General features: G+C 33.9%; 3 protein-coding genes across 3 annotated transcripts; 2 read left to right on the plus strand and 1 right to left on the minus strand.

Moving 5' to 3' along the window:
• The first annotated feature begins 8,644 nt into the window (after nt 1–8,644).
• Nucleotides 8,645–15,045, plus strand: LOC130983001 (histone-lysine N-methyltransferase CLF). The gene is made up of 18 exons (XM_057907162.1): nt 8,645–8,916; nt 9,505–9,606; nt 9,704–10,029; nt 10,443–10,604; nt 10,720–10,804; nt 10,973–11,128; nt 11,226–11,273; nt 11,345–11,416; nt 11,492–11,842; nt 11,997–12,187; nt 12,369–12,504; nt 12,604–12,827; nt 12,964–13,095; nt 13,480–13,570; nt 13,968–14,015; nt 14,102–14,230; nt 14,342–14,419; nt 14,527–15,045. Exons 1-18 carry the CDS (start codon nt 8,836–8,838, stop codon nt 14,716–14,718), a joined length of 2,604 nt encoding a protein of 867 aa, XP_057763145.1. The 5' UTR covers nt 8,645–8,835; the 3' UTR covers nt 14,719–15,045.
• A 1,256-nt stretch (nt 15,046–16,301) lies between these two features.
• LOC130982763 (PI-PLC X domain-containing protein At5g67130-like) lies at nt 16,302–20,044 on the plus strand. Its single transcript, XM_057906845.1, has 9 exons — nt 16,302–16,523; nt 16,615–16,737; nt 16,849–16,986; nt 17,110–17,208; nt 17,304–17,607; nt 17,688–17,911; nt 18,006–18,092; nt 18,508–18,925; nt 19,792–20,044. The coding sequence occupies exons 1-8, from the start codon at nt 16,389–16,391 to the stop codon at nt 18,685–18,687; spliced, it is 1,290 nt and encodes a 429-aa protein (XP_057762828.1). The 5' UTR covers nt 16,302–16,388; the 3' UTR covers nt 18,688–18,925; nt 19,792–20,044.
• Nucleotides 20,045–20,630: 586 nt separating this feature from the next.
• On the minus strand, nt 20,631–22,499 carry LOC130982228 (F-box protein At5g67140). The gene is made up of 5 exons (XM_057906127.1): nt 22,349–22,499; nt 22,117–22,263; nt 21,734–21,869; nt 21,431–21,529; nt 20,631–20,966 (listed from the first exon to the last, which is right to left on the minus strand). Exons 1-5 carry the CDS (start codon nt 22,444–22,446, stop codon nt 20,802–20,804), a joined length of 645 nt encoding a protein of 214 aa, XP_057762110.1. The 5' UTR covers nt 22,447–22,499; the 3' UTR covers nt 20,631–20,801.
• Between the last annotated feature and the right edge of the window lie 258 nt (nt 22,500–22,757).

Below are 22,757 nucleotides of genomic sequence, written 5' to 3' on the forward strand. Positions count from 1 at the left end.
CGCGCGCGCGTCCATTGGCGAGACCACTTTCGCGCGTGCGCGCCTTGTACGCGTGCGCGTCCCGTGGTGCATTTCCAATTCTTGTTTCTTCATGCATTCTCCTCTTTGCATGCTTTTCTCCTCACTTCTTCCATCAAATACTTGCCTTATGAACCTGAAATCACTTAACAAACATATCAAGGCATCGAATGGAATTAAAGTGGATTAAAATCACCAATTTTAGGGCCTAAAAAGCATGTTTTTACATTTAAGTACAATTCAAAGGAGAATTACAAAACCATGCTATTTCATTGAATAAATGTGGAAAAAGGTGATAAAATCCCCCAAAATAAGCACAAAATAAACCACGAAATCGGGGTTTATCACCCACTAACCAAACGGAGCCATAATGATGATGATGAAACAAAAAAAAAGAAGTAGTAGAAGATGAAAAAAAGAACAGGAAGAGTTTTGAATTATGCAGAACTTATTAGAATAAAAATACATTCAAAAATTCTTAAAATACACTCAAATATATTCATGTTACACCCAAATATCTTAGTGTTACACCCAAATTTGCTACAAATATAGAAAAATATTTTTTTAAATGGAGAACTTTTTCATTATATTCAATTCAAACCATCAACGATAACAAAAAAGAAGAAGAAGAGGATGAGGAAGAAAAAAAAGAAGAAGAACGTGCAGCAAGAAGAAGAAGAAGAAGAAGAAGAAGAAGAACATGCAGTGAAGAACGTGCAATAATTGCTTGAAGCGCGTGAATATAAATAATTTGTAAAGACTTGTATAAAAAAATACTTGTATATGGAGAATTATTCATAGAAAAAGCATCATCTTAATTATCAACACCATCTAAAATTAACCATTATTTAATTTATATCAATAATCTAAGGCTCTCGTTAATTGAAAAACAATATAAAAAAAGCAACTTATCCCGTTTTCCCTTCGAATCAATCACGATTGCCATGCAATATCTCCATTTCAAATATTATAATAACAAAAAAAACATAGATTATAAGATTAATTAGTTGAAGTAACAAAAAAATCCCCAAAAAGGGATAAAAAAAATTAAAGCCCCAATATCAATTGTTTCTATCCTTACTCCCTCCCCCAACATTATTATTCCTAATTGTAGTACTGAACTACCTTATTCCTTCTTCTGTAGCAGGGTGAATCGAAAAGTTGTACGTAGGGGTGTTCAAATTCAAACCGATCTAAATTAAATCGTTCATCCAATTTAATTTAAATCGAAAATCGATTAAAACTGCACTAATTCGGATTTGATTGGATTCTATTTTTTGCAAACCGCTGGATTGGATCATATTTCGGATCTATTTTTCATAACCGATCCAATCCAATCAAAACCGCACAATGTGTTATAATATTATTATTTTATTATTATATTTACAATTATACTTATAACATGTTCAATTTGTTATATATTTTTCTATTATTCATGTATTATTATTATTTAATAAATATTTTATGTTCAAAATATTATTTATTCATTTATTTTAACTAACCTATAATTTTATTTCTATTGTTATGTTATCGTTGACTTTTTAGATATTGTTAAGACTTGTTATGTCATTGTTGGTTATTTAAAATTTGATGTTGAGACTTGTTATATGTATTTAATTTTTTTAATTTAAAAAACTGTAAATCCAAAACCGATCCAAATCGTTTGTAATCGGATCGGATGGATCGGATTTCAAAAAAAAAAGTTCATCCAATCCAAACTGCACCGCACATAAATTAAGCGTTCAGATCGGATGACTTTTTTCCTTAAAACCAAACCAAACTGCACTGCGAACACCCCTAGTTGTACGTACTCAACCTTGCGGTTCTTGGGTGGACTACGGTGTAAGCTGTGGCGGGTTGGGTGTTTTTGTCCTTGATCAGATTTCATACACTCGTGTTACTGCTGATGAATGACTCCAACTACGAGAAAAACGACACTTAGTGTCCAAGCTGAGCTCGTTGAAGAAGAACAAGGAGTGGGAAGTGAGCACCAGTGGATGAGACTACTGGTAGAGCTTTTGGTAGAGCAGAGGTCTAGCATGACAGGGAAAGGATGATAGTGTTCAACAGGAGTATGGCCACTCGATTCATTTTAATTAGAGTAAAGTATATTTTTTGTCCCCAACGTTTGGGGTAAGTCCTAAAGTTGTCCCTAACGTTTCAATCGTCCTATTTAAATCCCTAACGTTTCAAAATTGACTCAATGTTGTCCTGTCGTTACGGATCCGTTAACAAAATTGACGGCAGGACAAAATTGAGATGATTTTGAAACGTTAGGGATTTAAATAGGACGAAAACGTTGGGGACAAAAACGATACATAGAAATAAATTTTAATTTTATTCTTCAACAATATCAATTTTTTACTATACATAATATTCAATTATTTTTTAATCACATCTAAGTAAATTACACTTAATAATATTACTTTCATTCTAAATAAATTAATTTTTTTTATAATTTTACTCTTAAAGATTTTTAGTTATCATGAAATATTTGTAAAATGACTAGTATATAAATTTACGGAAAAGAAAAAAAAATATATATATATAATAAAATATAAATTATACCTTTTGTCTCTAATGTATCAAAATTATTTAAAATGAAAGTAATGTGATTAAGTGTAATTTACTTAGATGTAATTAAAAAATAATTGAATACTATGTACAGTAAAAAAATAATACTATTGAAAGATAAAATTAAATTAAAATTTATTTTTATGTATTATTTTTGTCTTCAACGTTTTCGTCCTATTTAAGTCCATAACGTTTCAAAATCGTCTCAATTTTGTCCTGCCGTCAATTTTTTTAACGGATCCCTAACGATTTAGGACAATATTGAGTCAATTTTGAAACGTTAAGGACTTAAATAGGACGATTGAAACGTTAGGGACAACTTTAAGACTTACCTCAAACGTTAAGGACAAAAATGATACTTTACTCTTTTAATTAAAAGCAGTCTATTTCAATTGTATATAATTAAATTAATTTTTTTATTTCACAAATTTTGGTTAATTAAATGAATTATTTTTGTATTAAAATATATCTTGCCACGTAGAATACTTAATTAACCGCATCACACCAAAATTAACATTTAGTTAAAATGGTCAAAATGAAATTAAATTTTAATGGTTACTGACATAGTCGGTAAAACTTAATTAAAAAATAATAAATCGACCTTACACGTTATAGCTGAGTCTTGCACGTTATGACTTATTTAAACGTCATCATTTGGATTTACACAAAATAAGTATGCGGTATTATTATCTTTTAATAAAAATGATTGCCAAAAACGTAACTGTCCTACTTCACCTCACAGATAAAAAAGGTATGACATTTTATCTTTGGCATAAGATATACAAAAATACACAATATTGACTTAAATATTGGAGTGTCTTTTATAGGTACACTCCCCATTTTTGTTCTTTCCGCAACATGATATATTCTCAGCTCGGACACTCAAGCCACCAGCTTAGAATTGAGGACAACAGCTTGGTGCCAACTATTGAAAGGCGAGTTACATCCAATCTATTCACACAAGAATAATTGGCGCCCACCATGGAGCCGAGATATAAACACCTTTTTCTTCTTACAGGCCCAAAAAATCTTCCTTCTCAATCATGGCTGACTTGCCTCCTCCCACACCATCCGAACTCTTTCGGATGGTAACGAAATTACAACAGGTCAATCAGTGCATAACTGAGGAAAATCGACAAATGGCCAATCAAATAGTCGAGCTAACAAATGCTCGGATTGAGCACAATAACAATAATGATGAACGAGCAGAAGATGAAGAGCAAGAATTTGATCCGACACATATCTTTGAAACTCAGCCGCATGAAGGAGGTCGGCAAGCCAATGAAGAAAATGAACTTGATAATACTGTTGGATCATTTATTGCTGATATCATGAACTTCCAAATGCTTCGGAGGTTCACCTTGCCGACAACCCTAACCCCTTTATGATGGGTTAGACGACCCCAAGAAGCATATAAAAAAACGGATCTATAATGATAGTAAATGGTGTTTCTGACCCTGTTTTATGTCGTTACTTTCTTACTTTTTTAAATAGTCCTGCACTTGATTGGTTTTGTTCTTTGCCTGCAGATTCTATTTCTCGTTTTCAGAAACTCGTCAAACTTTTTGAAGATCACTGTGCTGCCTCTTCAATCTATTTACATGATTCTGATTACTTGAACACGATCAAATAAGGTCAGAACGAGAGCCTGAAGGACTACATCACCCGTTTTACAAAAGTAGCCATCACCATACCGGATCTGCATCCCGAAGTGCATCTACATGCCATCGAGAGTGGACTCCAACCAGAAAAATTTCAAGAAGCAATTACTGTAGCCAAGCCGAAAACACTCACCGAGTTATGTGAGAAGGCTAAGGGCCAGATGGAGATTGAGAAACTCCGCCAAGCTTGGAAATCAGACAAACCTCACCCTAACAAGGACGAGGATAAACCTCGCGACAGCAAAAAGACCTTCAACCTAACACCCCGGTATGACTCATATACTTAGTTCAACACAAAAGGGATGACATCATTAAAGAAATACTAAATTCAAATTAAAGCTCATTAAACCACTTCGGAAGGCCGGCAATTATCAGGACGCAAAGAACGTGGACAAATCCAAATATTGCACCTTTCACCAAAAGAATGGACACACTATTGATGAGTGTGTGGTTACAAAAGATTTATTAGAACGATTAGTTCGGTAGGGCCACCTAAACAAATACATCAGCGGGCATATAGAAACATGCCACATCCTCTGCTGACCACACCTCCATAGGACAACATTCACGAGACAGAGAGAAAACAACTCATAGTTACCCTGACCAATCACAGAGAATTATTAACTGTATTTTTGGAGGGTTTGCAGGTGGAGAAACAACAAACTCGGTTCGAAAACGTACATACCAAGCTATGTTCTCAATAGAGGGTACTTTGAATGACGCCCACACATCTCAACATTTTGGTCGGACGACATTCTAAACATTTGACTTCAATACAAACACCATAAATCTGGATGACTCAGTTGTGATTTCCATTCAACTAGGAGACCTTTTGGTACGTAAAGTGTTGCTAGATTCTGAAAGTAGTACCAACGTCTTATTATATTTTTCATTTCAGAAAATGAAATTGAACAATAATATATTCCAACCTTTTACTGGAGACTTGGTCGGATTCTCAGGTGAACGCGTTTTGGTATTGAAATTTGTGTGGTTATAAATCATATTGGACGAGCATCTCTTATCTAAAATCTTTAATGTTGTAAAAGAAATTGTTGTTGGTGATAGTAAAAGAAATTGTAATGATTCTATTTAGAAAAGAAAATTTTTTTTTTGAGGAAGATGACGATGTTATGTTTTTGTGAATAGCAAGGTTATTTTGCTCTTTCTTATGTATATATTTATGTTTTTATAAAAAATTTTATAATTATAAATGAAGATGAAGATATTTTTGTTTGAAAATAATTGAAGGATAATTTTAAAATTAAATTTAATATTAAAAATGATTTGGAACACAAAAAAAAGTTTAAAAATTATTTTAATTTTCAGCTAAAATTATATATAAAAAATATATTTAATCCAAATATACAGATAAATAAAAAATATATAGTAAATTAAATTAATATTCAATAATTACAATATCAATTGTAATAATTGACAAAATACACGAGAAAAAATGTGAGAAAATCTAAATTAATCATGTTATCGGCGGGCACATATCTTGTTCTTTTAGTTGATGCTTTTAGGTTTCTTCTAGTTTGAGAAGTTTTTTTCGTTTTTTTTTCTTTTTTTTAGACATTTAAATTTTTTTGATAACTAAGTCTAATTAAGTTGGTTCAAATTCAACAAAATTACTTTTATTATACCAGTGTATACATATGCGCGCTTTACTAACGCAAACATATCCTTCTCCGTCTTTGCGTTATTCCTTTTTCTTCTTTGCATTCTTCCTTCTTCTTTTTTGCATTCTCCTTCTTCTTCGTCGCGTTCCTTCTTCTTCTTCCCGTGTTTTCTCTCAATCGTCGTTCTTTTATTGCTGTTGTTGTTGCGTTTTTTCTTTTTCTCATTTTAATTGAGGTTATTTAAATCCATAAATGAATTCGATGTATTCTTGTTAATGAATGAGCCTTTTTGACTACTTGATTAATTGCGTTTTTGATGTTGCTATTAAGTATTGACCAAATTTTTTATTCCTTAAGTAATTTTAGTTTATTTCTTAGTTTCATTGAGGTTCTTTGGTTCCAGAAATGAATTGAATATATTTTTGTTGATGATTAAGTCTTGTTGACTACTTGTTTAAAATTGAACTAATTTCGGTTCATTTGTGAAGTTCACTTGATGCTACTGTAAGTATTGACCAAGTTTTTTATTCCTTAAGTAATTTCGGTTCATTTCTTAGTTTTGATTCATTTCTTAGTTTATTTAAAGTTTATTTGGATCCAGAAATGAATTCAATGTGTTTTTGTTGATGATTGAGTTTTTTTGACTGCTTGTTCAAAATTGAACTAATTAAATAGAATGGAGTGAAATTTAATGCAATTAAATAAAGTGATAATGAATAATTTCATTCTTCTTTACTAAAAAAATTGGTCAATAATTATCGATAGTATCAAGTGGATCTCAATTAACACACAAATGAAGCGAAATTAGTTCAATTTTGAATAAGTACTCAAAAAGACTCAATCATCGACAAAAACACATTCAATTCATTTCTAGATCCAAATGAACCTCAATTAAATTAAGAAATGAACTAAAATTACTTAAAGAATAAAAATTTGGTCAATAGTTATCAACAATACCAAGTGAATATCAATTAACACACAAATGACAAATGAACCAAAATAAACTAAGAAATGAACTGAAATTATCTAATGATGACACCAGAGAAAATCAGAACCAATAAATATGTTAGCAAAATGTTGGTGTTGTTGGTGATGACAATAACAAAATAGAAAGATAACGAAAAAGGAAAAGAAGAAGAAGAAGATGCAACATAGAGAGGAAGAAGAAAAAGTATAACGAAAAAGAAAAAGAAGAAGAAAACGATGCAACAATGAGGAGGAGAAGAAGGGGAAGAAAGAAGAGGAAAAGAAGAATGAGAAGGAGAATGAGAAAGAGACGGAGAAGGTGTATAATTTAAAAAGTGGTTATAACACTTTAATTAAATTTAGTTAAATATTTTGTTTAAATATAAAATTTTATTGTTTTTTTTTCCCATAGTTCAAGTACCACAAGGGGAAAAAATGTAAGTAAACTATTTTATGGAGTGCTATATAGTAGCAAACTAGCTAGTAATAAAGTTAGAGTGATGTCAACATCTGTTTTAAAGACATATTTTAAGAATAATATAAATTTTTTTATTAAAATCTATTAAAAAAATAAAATTTTATATTTATAATACATTAAGGGTTTGTTTGGATGTTGAAAAAAAAATAAGAGGAAAGAAAATAAGAGGAAAGAAGATAAGAGGAAAGAAAATGGAAAGAAAAATTGAGTTATTTGTATGTTGTTTGGATGAATAAAAAATAGATGGAAAGAAAATAAGGAAAAATTTTCTTTTGTTTGAATGGAAAGAAAAATGAGAAGAAAGAAAATCATAATAGTATAAAATTACATTAATACCCTTATCATAAAATAAAGTATAAATATTTTTATTTATTCATGTTTTATTATATTTTATAAATATTATAAAATATTATAATTTTATATATTTGATTTAAATTATTTATCTAATATATATAATATTTAAATATAAAATTTTATTATAATAATATATTAAAATTAAATTTATATTAATATTTGTTAATAATAATATAACTAAGGGTAGTATTGGAAATACAAAATATAGCACTTTTTTTCTTGTTTTCTTGCTTGTGATAGAAAGAAAATTTTTTTAGTGGGACCCACACAAAAATTTTCTTTCCTTCCTATTTTCCTTCATAACCAAACAAAGAAAAATATTATTTTCCATCTATTTTCCTTCCATCCATTTTCTTTCCCCCTATTTTCTATCAGACCAAACATAGTATAAATGTATGAAAAAAATGAAAAATATATTTTTAGGACATCAAATCATGAGCATTATAATGAACACCATTAAGTATTACTGTATTAGGTATAATAAAGTTTATATGAATTTATACTGTTTTCATTTTTTCGAGACTTTGTGTGACTACTGTTCCATTTTAGTCAAGCCAGATTTCCAATTTTGCATAGAAATTACATATACATTTTTTTAAATACAAATTCCAATTTAGGAAAGGAAAAAAAAAAGGAACGAATATGAACTGAATAAAAAAGCTAAAGACGAAAAAAGAAAACGGGAAAAGACAGAATATATAGGCATGGGGAGGAAGAGGATAAGGTGATGTTTATTAGCACAGTGTACATAATTCAAAATTTTGTTCCCCCGCATTCCCCATTCAACATTCACCGTTCACTTGATAAAAAATTAAAAACAGAAAAAAAAGAAAAAGAAAAAAGAAAAAATAAGATAAAGAAAAAAAACAAGAAAAAGTCTCGTCAAGCGGCGGAAAATTGAAAGTGCATTACAAATATAAAATAATAAATATAGTTTATCTCTCATTTAATTTTTTTTCTTTTTTGGGATATGACTTAGGGTTTCAACTTTCAACTTGCCCCGCCAAATCGCAAGTCCCTTCAGAACCCTTATCCGTTGAATCTGAAGTCTGAAGTTCGGACTACGCATTGTTGCCGGCCAATTCCAGCTGCATGAATCGATCCCCATCCGATTCGCCATTTCCGAATCGGGTCCCGACAAGCTTCGCCAGCATTGTCTCCGTCAATGGCGTCGAAGTCTCCGCCTCTGCCCCCTCCTCCGCCTTTCGCCTCTTCTTCTAGATCAGAGCTTCCCGTCGATCCATCCGTATGCTCTCATTCGATTTTTTCATCTTTCCTTCTTTTCACTGCCTTAATCCTCAATGAAGCTCATGCTAGCTCATTACGTTTCGGTTTCGATTATTGTCTATCTTTCTTTCTGTTGTTTCCATTTTAATCCTTCTTCTTTTGAGCTTCGATCTACTTAGAATTGAAGCTTCAATTTGTATATTTTCTGTGCTTGTTTTCAATCGATTGTTGTTGACTTCACACGACTTTCCCCCCTTTCCCCGATGAGGAGCTGAGCTGGATTCTAAGACAGGTTGAGGCTGGATATATAACTGCATTGTATAGAGAGCTGATTATTTGAGTTGCAGTTGGGTTTTCTCGCTCTTATGGTGCTTATTATGTTTTGAATTGATAACCTCAGTGGTTCTTTTGGAGTTTTGGTGATGGAATTTGTGGAGTTTCTGTGTCAGATGGCTAAGCCGTAGTCAAATTATATTTCTTCCCTTAGGTTATGTTTTCCCAATAGCTCCCCATGAACTATGACTGCCTGACTTGTTTGAATTTTTTAATGATGGGGCGGTAAGCAGTAATGTATGTTATATCATATACTATTTGTGTTTCGATGCAGGGAAACAAAGCGGAGGAAGTGACTCCGACAGTTAAAGATGTGTCAATGGTTATTGATTCTTTAAAGAAACAAGTTGCTGCAGAACGAATTGTTTCCGTAAAGGTGTGATAGATTGCCTATGATTATAATTTGTTGATCCGAATTGTAACTTTTGCTTGTTTTGTTGTAATGTGCGAATGTGCATGCTTTTGGATAACAGAAAAGAATGGAAGAAAATAGGCACAAGCTGGTTGGTGTCACAAACCACCTCTGCAGATTGTCAATGGAGAGGATGGCATGTAATGAAACTGATACACATAGAAGTCTGGACCTTTTAACAAAGCGGCAAAAGGATGCAATTGATATGCACAATGGTGTTCTTGCAAGTAGTGATGATGGGGAGAGCAATAGTTATCCTGAAGATGGTCATGGTTCTACAGCAGTTCTTCTGGGATCTAATGTTGCTGTGAAGAATGCTGTTCGTCCTATCAAGTTACCAGAAGTCAAAAGATTACCTCCTTACACCACATGGATATTTCTGGACAGGTAGCATGACATAATCTTATTTTTCTTTTTAAAATATTAAAGGCTCTAGAGCTTAGTGTAAGTTTTTAATTAATAGAAAATTCTTTTATAGTTTGCACTTTGTTCATTAACATATCTTTTGTGTTTTGTCAATTGAACCCTACTTCTTATGGGAATGCAAACAACTGAAAGAAATCAAAAGGCTAAAAAAGCCTTAAAAATCTTCTTTTGACACTTTCTTGGCTGTGCTCTATTTTTTGAGCACCAAGTCTCTTCCTGTTAACTTATACCTACCTTTCTACAAGGCATTGATCACCCTTTTTATTGCATTGTAACTTCATCTTTCAATTTATTGTTTTCCAGCTATAATTTTCTCTTATTTTGACTTAAAATTTGATCTTTTGAAGATATTTGTTTTGACAATTCTGGTGCAGAAATCAAAGAATGACAGAAGATCAGTCAGTTGTAGGTCGTAGGCGAATTTATTATGATCAAAATGGTGGAGAAGCACTTATTTGCAGTGACAGTGAAGAGGAAATAATAGATGATGAAGAGGAAAAAAGAGAGTTTGTAGATTCAGAAGATTATATACTTCGGTTGGTATAGATTAGTAAACTACTATCATTTCTTTTATGGTTTCACCCTTTCATTTTTCTTTTGTGCATGAGAAATAGTTTTGTGGATTTCATATTATGCGGTTTGATTTTACAGCATGACCGTTAGAGAATTGGGTTTATCTGATACTGTTCTGGACTCCTTGGCTCAATGCTTTTCTAGAAATACTAGTGAAATTAAGGTTTGTTTTTGTCATTCATTGGTATTGTCCTTATTGTATTTACACTTCATCTCCTTCTAGATTATTCTGATGAAAACTGGTCGTAGTGTAAGCGTTCGTCCAGCCGTTTCCCATTTCCTTTGTGCTGGCTTTACAGAGATATGAAACACCGTCAAACGTCTTATACAGGCCAGATATGAAACTCTTAGTAACGAAGACAATGCTGCTAGGGGTTCCAAGAATGGAGATACCGAAGATATTTCTCAAAGTGAAAAGTCTTTTCTGGAAAAAGATCTTGAAGCAGCTCTTGACTCCTTTGACAATCTTTTTTGCCGACGCTGTCTTGTAAGCTTTTATCCCATGGGGGGTACTGAATAGCCTTCATTTTCTTTTGCTCTTTATATCCCGCCAGCGGCCCTAATATCAATTTTCACCTTCTCAGGTTTTCGATTGCCGATTACATGGATGTTCCCAGGATCTTGTCTTCCCCGTAAGTTTTATTGATAGGTAATTATCTTCATGAATTTTCCTGCATATTTCTTGACTCAATAAATTTAACAGGCTGAGAAGCAACCTCTGTGGAACCCTCCTGATACTGAAAATGCACCATGTGGGCCGAATTGTTTTAAATCGGTATGCAGTCTCTGCTTTTGATTTGTCTGAAGAATTTTCTGAAACAGTTTACTCAAGGTGCTTGAATTATTTTAGGTACTTAAATCAGGAAGGTTTTCCAAAGCTACCTCTTCTGCCCAGGCTGATGTTGAAGAGAAATGTTCAGGTGGTTCTTCATCTAGGAAGAAGTCTTCTGCTAAAAGGCGCATAAAATGCAGCCAAAGTGAAAGTGCCTCATCTAATGCAAAGAACATATCTGAGAGTAGCGACTCAGAGAATGGGCCTGGAAAGGATGCTGTTTCAGCCTCCCAGTCAGCACCACCTAAAGCTAAACCTGTAGGGAGAGGTGGACTTGGTAAGAGGAACAGCAAGCGGGTGGCAGAACGTGTTCTAGTTTGCATGCAGAAACGGCAGAAGAAAACAGTGGTTTCTGATTCTGATTCCATTGTGAGTGGTTTTCTCAGTTAAGGGATGTGCTTTTAACCTCAATTTTCACTAAGATAAGGAAGAAACATGCATTTTTATAAAAAAAAATGTCAGATACCTTGAAACTATGGTGTAGAAAGAGTGGATTCTTAAAATGAACTCTATGTAAATGCAGGTTGAAGCTCATGATCATTCATCAAATGACATGATCACTGACCCACCTGTCATCAGCAGTGAAGATAATGCAAGGAAAGAAGAGTTTGTGGATGAGAACATTTGTAAACAGGAATCCACTGACAATAAATCTTGGAAAGCTCTTGAAAAAGGACTCCTAGAGAAAGGAATGGAGATATTTGGGAGAAACAGGTCAGCATATGCTTGGGTCAAATGTATTACTTGTGCCTTCTCTGATGCTTACTTTCATGTGAACTTACTTCTTTTCAACACTGTGGCTTGCTGTATGATCTTTTTTTAGCGCTTTTGTTTGGTCCTAACTATTGAGTGTTGATCACCTGGTAAGTAGTAATAGTTTTCTGCTCTTATGCAGCTGCTTAATAGCCAGGAATCTTCTAAATGGTCTAAAGACATGTTGGGAGGTTTTCCAATACATAAATTGGGATGAAGGAAAGATGTCAGGTTCTGCTGGGGATGGTGCAAATTCTCTTGTGGAAGGCTATTCCAAGGTTGCTTTTAATTCAACTATAATAAGTTTACTTTTGCTTTGTTCTTTTTTGCTTTCACTTGTTGCTCACCTAAGTAGTTGTGGTGGTAATCAATGTAAGGGTAATAATGAAGTGAGACGAAGATCAAGATTTTTACGCAGAAGAGGTAGAGTTCGTCGCTTGAAGTATACCTGGAAATCTGCTGCTTATCATTCAATAAGGAAAAGGATTACAGAGAGAAAGGATCAACCCTGCAGACAGTACAATCCGTGTGGTTGCCAATCAGCTTGTGGAAAGCAGTGTCCATGTCTTCAAAATGGAACCTGCTGTGAGAAATACTGTGGGTAAGCTGTTAACCAACCTGAATAATAACAAGAGGCATGTATTGTATTGCTAATTTTCCACATGCCTTGCTTCCCTTGGAAATTCTGGAGATATTATTACATACTGTGTTTTGACCTGCCTACATTTTGTGCCAAGATGCCCGAAGAGTTGCAAGAATCGATTTCGTGGCTGTCACTGTGCGAAGAGTCAATGCCGAAGTCGTCAATGTCCTTGCTTTGCTGCAGATAGGGAATGTGATCCCGATGTTTGTAGGAATTGTTGGGTCAGGTGAGATTTCACCATTTCATGGTTTTCTGTATATTACTATGCAATTCATTCATTTATAAATCCCAAATGTGTTATTTCTCATAATCATTGTAAATAATTACCTTACAAACGTGTAACTGTTTTCTTATATAAGTAAATAGATTTATAGAGATGAAAAGGAAAGTTATGGTAGTGGTGATGGTGGAGCTAGTATTACTTGGCTTTTAGCTTCTTTCTTCGGCCTGTTAATGCTGGATTTAAATAAAATAGGGGTTTCAGCAAGAATTTTTATTTTATGTTCTTTCAGAACTTTGGTGCATATAAATTCTTTTGATCTCAACTGTATATGTGGAGTGTCTATTTGCCATATTAATTTCTGCCATTTGGGTCAAATTATTATTGCAGCTGTGGTGATGGTTCTCTTGGGATACCTAGCCAAAGAGGTGATAATTATGAATGTAGGAACATGAAGCTTCTCCTCAAACAGCAACAAAGGGTAATTTTCTTTGATTGAATGTTTCTATCTTGTCTCCCTTTCAATCATACACAGCTACATGGACCTGCTTGCTTTCTCAGAAAATATTTTGTTTGAGCAATAGTAGATTGAAATATATTTGGGTTATTAATTGAAAAAAAAAAACATTCATTTAATAATACACATATCAAGAACTATACATCTGTTTCTTAATTAATAGAAGTGCTTGAGAAACAAAATTTTCTGTAGTGCTACTGGAAATGTGGGTTTGCATAGACATTTTGGTGTATTCCATCTTGCAATATTCATTCTCAGCGTTTCCATATCTATGATCTTGTGTTTGTAATTAAGTCATTGAAGATGTTCCTTTCTGATCTTCTGTATACAATGATGGCAACCTTATGTAATATGCTTACAGGTTCTTCTTGGAAGGTCTGATGTATCTGGCTGGGGAGCCTTCTTAAAGGTATATACCAAGTTGATGATATTATATTCCAGTGGGTTTGCAACATGCAGTTATCCTTTTACTAATGCAATAAGTTAACCTTCCAGAATAGTGTTGGTAAGCATGAATACCTTGGAGAGTATACTGGAGAGTTAATTTCTCATCGGGAAGCAGACAAGCGAGGAAAGATATATGACCGAGAAAATTCATCTTTTCTCTTTAATCTAAATGATCAGGCAAGTCTAGATGACTGTTTTCTTTCAGTTTTTGTGGTGCGATTACATATTATTTTCGGTTGTTCGTGTATATATCGAATGAAGGGTGAATCATAATTTTTTGGTATTCAGTTTGTTCTTGATGCTTACCGCAAAGGTGACAAGTTGAAGTTTGCAAACCATGCTCCTGATCCAAATTGCTATGCAAAGGTATTCAGTTTTGAATTTCTGATCCTCATCTAATCCTTTTATAATTGTATTTCTCTTCCATTAGTGTCAACATCATTCCCTGTTGCTATCTTCTTAAATTGTTGCAGGTTATTATGGTTGCTGGAGACCACAGAGTAGGTATATTTGCCAAGGAACGGATAATGGCTGGGGAGGAACTGTTTTACGATTATCGATACGAACCTGATAGAGCTCCTGCCTGGGCTAGGAAACCAGAGGCATCTGGATCTAAAAAAGAGGACGGTGCTCCTTCAAGTGGTCGTGCAAAGAAGCTTGCGTAATGGGAGTTTACTAAAGAATTAAATATCAATTCTTTTGTTATTCTTTCACATATAGAGGAAGCAATCTCATTTATAGTGGAAAGCATTTTTTTAGTTCTTTTGTTCGTGGCAAGCCCATGCAAATATGCAATTGTTGCTGCATAGGTAACTAACTACCATTTAAACAATTCATTCTGATATTAGCGGACTCTTTTCGCTATTCCTGTTGTAACTTGTAAAACACAAGCTTACTGAATCAATTATTCCTTGCCATCTTCTCTGAATGGCAAACGGTCAATTCCATTCAGACGAAGATTTCACATAATTATAATGGTTTTTATATCGTTATTCCTTCCCCATTCGAAGATTTATTTAAAGATATAATCCGAGCGAGGAAGGATTAGCCTTGATGTGCTTGGTAACTTTTACTATTTTTTATGAGAACGAGTCTCCGATTAGTACATCCGACGGTGGTGCGACTAGGGGTGGAAACAGGGCAGGCCAGGCTAGGCTTTATTCTTAACAGGCCTGACTTGTCATATAACTGATTGGCCTAAGTCTGGTCTGCAGCTTGTTATAGGCTTTTTATAAAGTACTAGGCCTGACCTGTTATTCAGCCTGGCTTGGCCTGAAGCCTGTTAAAAGGTCTGATAATTTTTTTTATAAAAATAAAAATATTATTTAAAAAAATTATTTTTTAATAAAAATAGTTATATGTAATATGTCATATATTTAATATTTATAAAAAAAATTTAAATTTTTAACATATTTAAAATATACAAAAATATTTATAATAAAATATAATAAATTTAAAATATCTCATAATTTTATTAATAATAAATAATTATTTATATATTTAATTATATTTTAATAGGTTCAGGCAGGCTTGACAGGCCTATAAGACTAATTAGTGAGTCTGCGCCTAGCCTATTAATGTATTAAGACTTTTAAAAGAGTCTAGGCCTATACTTATTTTATAACAGATCAGGCCAGGCCAGGCCAAACTCAGGTCAGGCTGGAGGCTCTGACAGGCCGCCTGACCTTTTTTCACCCCTAGGTCCGACGTTTATATATACGCTACAAGAAATAACTTAGTGCTGCATGACAGTGTCTTAGTCTCGTGTTCTCTGTTTCTTTTTGTTTCTTCTTTCTTTACACCAAAAAATGAATATTTGTTTGTAGATTTATTTTAAAAAAATAGATATTTATTTAAGAAGTAACTTGCGAAGTGGGGCTAAGCCCGAAAAGAACCCCTTTCAAAAGGTAAAATTGAAGTGCACCAGGGTGGCTTCACAAGTCACAATGTTAGTGCCTTCAGTGCTAAGCTCAAACACCGTTGCACCCTTGTCTTAAAATCTCACATAAATGCAGAGTAATAAGCATTTACCTCCTTTCTTATCCTTCTACTTCGTGTTTTCTCCTTTCGCCCTTGAATAAAAAACTAATTAACTAAACATACATAGAAAGTAATGACTAATAAGCAATGAGTGCAACAATGATGAAACTTCAAAATAGTAGCATCAAAATAAGAGAAAACAAAAAAGAAATAATTAAAGGTGATAAAGCCCCGCCTTTGATACCCAAAAATCTATGATCAACTAACCTCTCAGTTGTTATTTCCTCCTACGCAGTGAAACACACTTTCTTCTTTCTTTAGCTTTCAAGTTTTGAAGGAGGTGGTGCCTGGTGCCATGTGCTGGCCTTTGTTGGATTCTCGTACCCAATGTATAGCACCTTCCATAATCATCACCTACCTCTTTCTGTCACTCTTCTTCTCATCCCTCTTCCTCACCACTTCCTCCGCATGCTTCAATGGCAATTGCCAGGTTCTCTTCCTTTTCTCCCATCTTCTTTCTAACCCAATGAACCAAACCCACTTTTTTCTTCTTTTGACATCAAAGCTGAAAACTTTGGCAGGTTCTGGAGGCATGTTCAGTTGCTACAGATTGTGGGCCAGGCCTATATTGTGGCAATTGCCCTGCGTTGGGAAGGAAAAAACCTGTTTGCACCAGAGGCCAAGCCACCCTTCCAACATCAATAGTAATATCCATTGATAAATGCTTTACTTCACTTGAAAAAAAAAGAAGCACTTCTTTTTTTGGTTTCAAGTTTCAATTGTGGTTTGATGAGTTTCCCTTTATGGGAATCCAGGTTAATGGGTTACCTTTCAATAAGTACACATGGATCATGACCCATAATTCATTCAGCATCGTGGATTCACCCCCTCTGCCTGGTATTCAGAGACTCACTTTCTACAATCAAGAAGACACCGTCACAAATCAACTCAGGGTATGTGTTTTATGGTGAAAGCCAAAAGTAAGGTTTTTTTTTTTTTTTTTGTGTTTCACCCAAACTTTCCATAGTGATTCAGTGGTTCTTATTAAGTTGTTTGGTGATTCTTATATTGCATAGAATGGAGTGAGGGGACTGATGTTGGATATGTACGATTTCGAGGATGACATTTGGCTGTGTCATTCATTTCGAGGGCAATGCTTCAATTTCACTGCCTTTGTAATGATCTAACCTTTGTTGTTGACTCTTGTTATTTACGTGAGTATTTTTTCTATATTTGATTTTGTGGGGTGTATGTTTATGAATGTTGTCAGCAACCTGCACTGAATACTCTGAAAGAAGTGGAAACATTCTTGACTGAAAATCCAACAGAGATTGTCACCATTGTGATTGAAGACTATGTGCATACTCCAAAGGGGTTGATTAATCTCTTCACAAGTGCTGGACTAGTTAAATTTTGGTTCCCCGTATCTGATATGCCAAAGAATGGTGAAAATTGGCCTACTGTAACAGAGATGATTCAGTCAAATCGTCGGCTTCTTGTGTTCACTTCTGATGCATCAAAGGAAGATGAAGAAGGAATAGCTTATCAGTGGAGGTACATGGTTGAAAATGAGTGTAAGTGCAATGCTATTGCAACACTATTTATAGGATACATGATATTGAATAACAGATTCATGTGATTCATTAACTTTCAGCTGGAGATCCTGGTATGAAGCAGGGTTCTTGCCCACAGAGAAAAGAATCAAAGCCACTAAATTCTAGAAGTGCATCACTATTCCTGCAGAATTATTTTCCAACATATCCAGTTGAAGCTGACTCTTGCAAAGAGCATTCAGCTCCACTTGTGGATACGGTGAATACATGTTTCAAAGCTGCAGGCAATATGCTGCCAAGCTTTGTAGCAGTTAATTTTTACATGGTAGTTCTTGTCCTTCTGAGCTGTTAAATTCAGATTCAATAATGCATGAAATTCCTTGCAAACCCATTTCATAATCTGAATGTAATTTATGCAGAGAAGTGATGGTGGTGGTGTATTTGATGTTGTTGATAAAATGAATGGCCGTACATTGTGTGGATGTGATACAATAACTGCTTGCCAGGTTTGTCTGCTATTCTTGTTCACATTCATGTTGTCTTTATGCCATTTGTCTATGAACTTCCTTCTTCACTCTGATGTTTTCTTATTTCCATGTTTTTTCTATTACCATAGAACATGGAGCCTAGTTGCTTAAAATACCTTAGCACTAAATACAAAATCACGGAGTTATATTAGTTTTTTAAGTTCAATAATCAATGTTCATCCATTTGGAATGGTTGTCCAAATGAGCAAGAAATATCAGACCTTGATATTTCTATGATATCTCGTGGTGTTTGGTGGTGTTTTATCGAGTGACACAGCAGAAATGTAGAATCCTTGATGTGGATGGATTTTTCTATCTTCACACAACTTCGCTGTGTTCAAATTCAATATAAAGAGTTTATGCACAAGATCATGTTATCATCACATTTTTGCAGGTAGGAGCACCTTTTGGATCCTGCAAGAACATTGCTGTACCTAGTAAGAGTCCAGGGACGAACACAGGTGGAAGCTTTACTGGATATGTGCAATTTGCTAGATCAGCTTCGCCAGACCATTTTCCAAATTGCTTGCTTGTCCTCTCGTTTTATTTCCTGCTTATTGCAGTTTTGTTGTGATCATAATGAATGTTAATTTGTAAGAATACAATATACAAGCTAAGTCGTTCAAGAAGAGCTTGTGTTATCATGTGCACTGCAGTGTTGCCTCAATCTACGGTGTCATGTAATTGTCTGAGTTAGAAAATTTGATAAGCAAAATTTTGAGATTCCTGAGGCTATATTGGAGAGGATCTGCAAAGTCATCTGAGGTAGATAGTGACCAAGAGAGGTCAATAAGGCATTTGGAGCAGTTCAGGTATGTTTTTATTCTTGACAGCATAATGCTTGATGCTTACACTTCCTTTAATGAGATTGATAAAAAGATTTATAGACGATGGCATATGCATTAATCTTAAGCTAGGGTAAATTACACTGATCTCCCTGGGATTGAACGTGTTAGAAAGGGTAAGAGAGAACAGTAGAAAAAAAGTTTGTGTGTATTCAAGTTGTATAGAATGATACAATATAGAAGGATATTTATAGGTGCTAAGAGAATTGATATAATAAAGACATAATATTCTATAATAAGTATTCAAATATACTAAATAAGTCTAATGAATGCTAATTGATCCTAATATATTCTAATTAAACAACAGTTGCTACCTCTTTATTTTATAAAATGTGACACAGTTTTCCCTTGCAAACATGGCACTACCTTCCAGTATAAGCATGACAAATCAATGGATGGCGTGTGTAATATCATCTAAACTCGAGGAATGTCAGTGTAGTTTACTCTTGATCTTAGGCTGTTAGCAAAGCAATGTTAGCTTCTTCCAATTTAATTTATGTGGGTTTGTTAAGGATTTGAGATGCTGCAAATTGTACTTGTTAAAAAACAGCTACTTTGGGCTTTGCCACCAATGTTTGCAATTGAGATAGTTCTTTTCCCCCAGGATTTTTGTGATTTAAACGCAATTATTGATAGCTTTTTCAGTGCCTTTATACACAAACTAATCATGAGATGGTTTCCAACGACCATTAGTTGAATACAACTTTTTGTCAAATTCTTGTTTGTGGTTCCATAGGATTGTTGACATTCCAATGAAGTGGTGGATCCTATGTCTTAGATGGTAATCTGATATCCTTAAATCATGCTATAACATTTCCTTCATTGTGTTTCAGGTAATGTACCAAGGCATCATTCATTAGTCAAAAGATAAGAAAAGGAAAATGGGTAGTACAATATCAGGATATCATGGCTGAAGCTCTTGGTCCACAGTTAAGGATTATTATAATTGTAATTTGTACCCTAACAAGTATTGTTAAGTACTTTTCACATACAATTTTATCATGTTACTATACATTATATAATGATGTGGTCCATATCAACACATGGAGCATGTGGCATTCAATTATAGAAATACTTTACCTGAGGAATCTGTATGAGTTTTGCATCGCTTTTAAGAATGAAAGGTTTTTAGTTATGCTATAAACCATATATTCCACTTTCTGTAGTTTAAAAATATACGTTTAATAGCTACGTATAGAAAGAATCCTTCAAGAAGTTTCTTCAGTTGGAAGATTCAAAAGAATCTAATCGTGATATGGGGTTAGATATCATGTGATCATTATTTGTTCATTATTTAATTAAATAGTGTAGTTGACGTAATTATGAACGCAGCATAATAAATAATTTGGGGAATTCACACCCCGAAACTTGGTAATGTAAAACATGAAACTAATGAAAGCACAAATCTCCCAGAACCTATGTTATTTCTTCATACTTATCACCAAACATTGAAAAGCAAAATACCATGTGATCTTAGTTTTCTGATATGAGATAACTTCATCCAATGGGCTAGCTTGTCGTACCAGAGTTCCTCATTTCAGCATCCATATTATCATATACAATGTTTAATCATGTAAACCATATAAGTAGACCAATCTTTTCTTATGGTTTATATTATTTATTGCGAATTCAACATTTACAACAATGGAAAGGGTCAATGAAAGGCAATAAATAAATTACAAGATGATGTTTTCTATACATGAATGAAATTTGACATATTCATCTTTTCGGATAAATTACACTTAAGAATATAAGATTACATTCTGTACATAAAATAGCAGTGATAACACTAATAAATTAAGAATCAGCACCTTAGGCATCAATTTTAGAGCACTCCCCAGTTTTACAATTTAATCTGAAGAGTTGGACTTGTAATAAGCAAGTTTTTAAGGCTGTCCACAGGAACTCTTGTTCCCCATACATTCATTGATTTCAGTTTGGGGCATTTATCAACTAAGGCAAAAAGACCACTCTCAGTTACTTGACGGCAGCTCCACAGAACAATAGTCTGAACAAGAAGCAATCATGTATGACTTGAATGGAATACCATAAATATATAATCATCTTCATCTAGTCATGTTCAATTTTCACATCATCTTTGTTATTTACAATGTTTTACTATTATTTCTCCTATGTGGATGTCATATATCTTATCTGAGTTTCACATTAGAAACTAATAGTGAGAAATCAAACATGAGAAGATTAAGCAAAATTTAACATCAGAAATTTTCTTTACTACATGAGAATTCAGTTGGTAATAAGTTATTTAGGAAACCATCCTGTGTCTTTTTTCCCTGTTCTCCTGATTACACCAAAAGGAGAATTCCAGATACCTAACATCTGAGTGAAAAATGTTACATCTTACAAACAAATGTGCCTAACAACCTAACAACCCAACTTTCCTCCTTATTAGAGTATTAGGCATACTGTGAAGCATTTCAATATACATAAAATTTTATCATAATAACTAACCTTCAAATTTGGACAACTTGTTGCTATGGCAAAGAGAGATTCATCAGTGATAAATGTACCACCAACATTGAGATGCTCTAAGGATCTAGTTCTTGATATCTGTTGGAATAATAATGATCAAGAGAGAGGAGCAAAAAGGAATTAAAACCATAAGCAAAAGATTTGAAACACCTGACAAAACGCCAGAATACCAATAATCAGCATAGTCTTATCATTGTTTGTGCAATCAATGAAAGCTACGATCTAAGTAAAAGCAATATCATCAAAGCAAGTTCTGGAAACAGAATTGCAAGGATGGCGTACCAGATGAATAACACCTTCATCTGTGATGCCAGTCAAACCCCAGAGTGATATGGATTTGAGATTGATGACACACTTTGCCGAAGAAATTCTGACAAGTCCAGTATCAGTTATTTGGCATCCCCAGCGGCTTCTTGGTCTGAAAATTAAAAAAGCACAATACCAAATAAATCTAGTATCAGTTATTTAACACCACCACCACCATCATCATCAACATCATCATGCAATTCTAACCACAAATCATGTCAAATATATACTATATACAAACAGATTCCAATTTGTTTGATTATGATCTGATGCATCAACTAAAAGGTTTATCTCTGAATTGTACAAACAAATCAAAATAATAAATACATAATATGCTATAATTAACAACAGATACATACATGTCGAGTTTAGTGAGGTTGTAAGCATAGCGAACGAGGCGAGCGGTGGAATCATCATCCATCTTCCAACCGGCAAAGCTGAGGTAGCGTCTCCGAGCCAGAGATTCCTTCACCCCTTGCTTCCATTTCTTGCAAACACTGCTTGCTCTTTTTCATCATCATTCAGAAACATCAATTAAAACTGTATTTCTGAATTAATATTATATGTAAATACACAAACACAACAACTTACTGTGCCAAATCAGTGAAGGAGGTTAAGAGAACAAAGATATGAGCCAACAAGTCAATTGGCAACCGATCAATCTCACACTCGCACTCTGCTCCTTCCATCGTATTACACGTTAATTGCTCTTTTCATATTTCAATTATATATAATTTATAGTTTAAGAAAAACAGTGTCCTCATGTTTTCGTCATCGTTTCACCATCTTTTTCACTTGCCACGTACTTCTTTTTAACTTTCACTTTTATTACATTATTATTACCATTTCAACTTTTGTACAATACAGATTCAGTTTCGACTTTCGAGATTCAAGAATCAGAATCTGGATTCTTGGATTTCTATTGGGGAGTAAAGCCAGAAAGGTAGGTACATGATCGTAGCCATTGGTGTGGAACACATTAACGTGGATGGCCTTGATT

Source organism: Arachis stenosperma, chromosome 5 (genome assembly GCF_014773155.1).
Source record: "Arachis stenosperma cultivar V10309 chromosome 5, arast.V10309.gnm1.PFL2, whole genome shotgun sequence".
Lineage (NCBI taxonomy): Eukaryota > Viridiplantae > Streptophyta > Magnoliopsida > Fabales > Fabaceae > Arachis > Arachis stenosperma.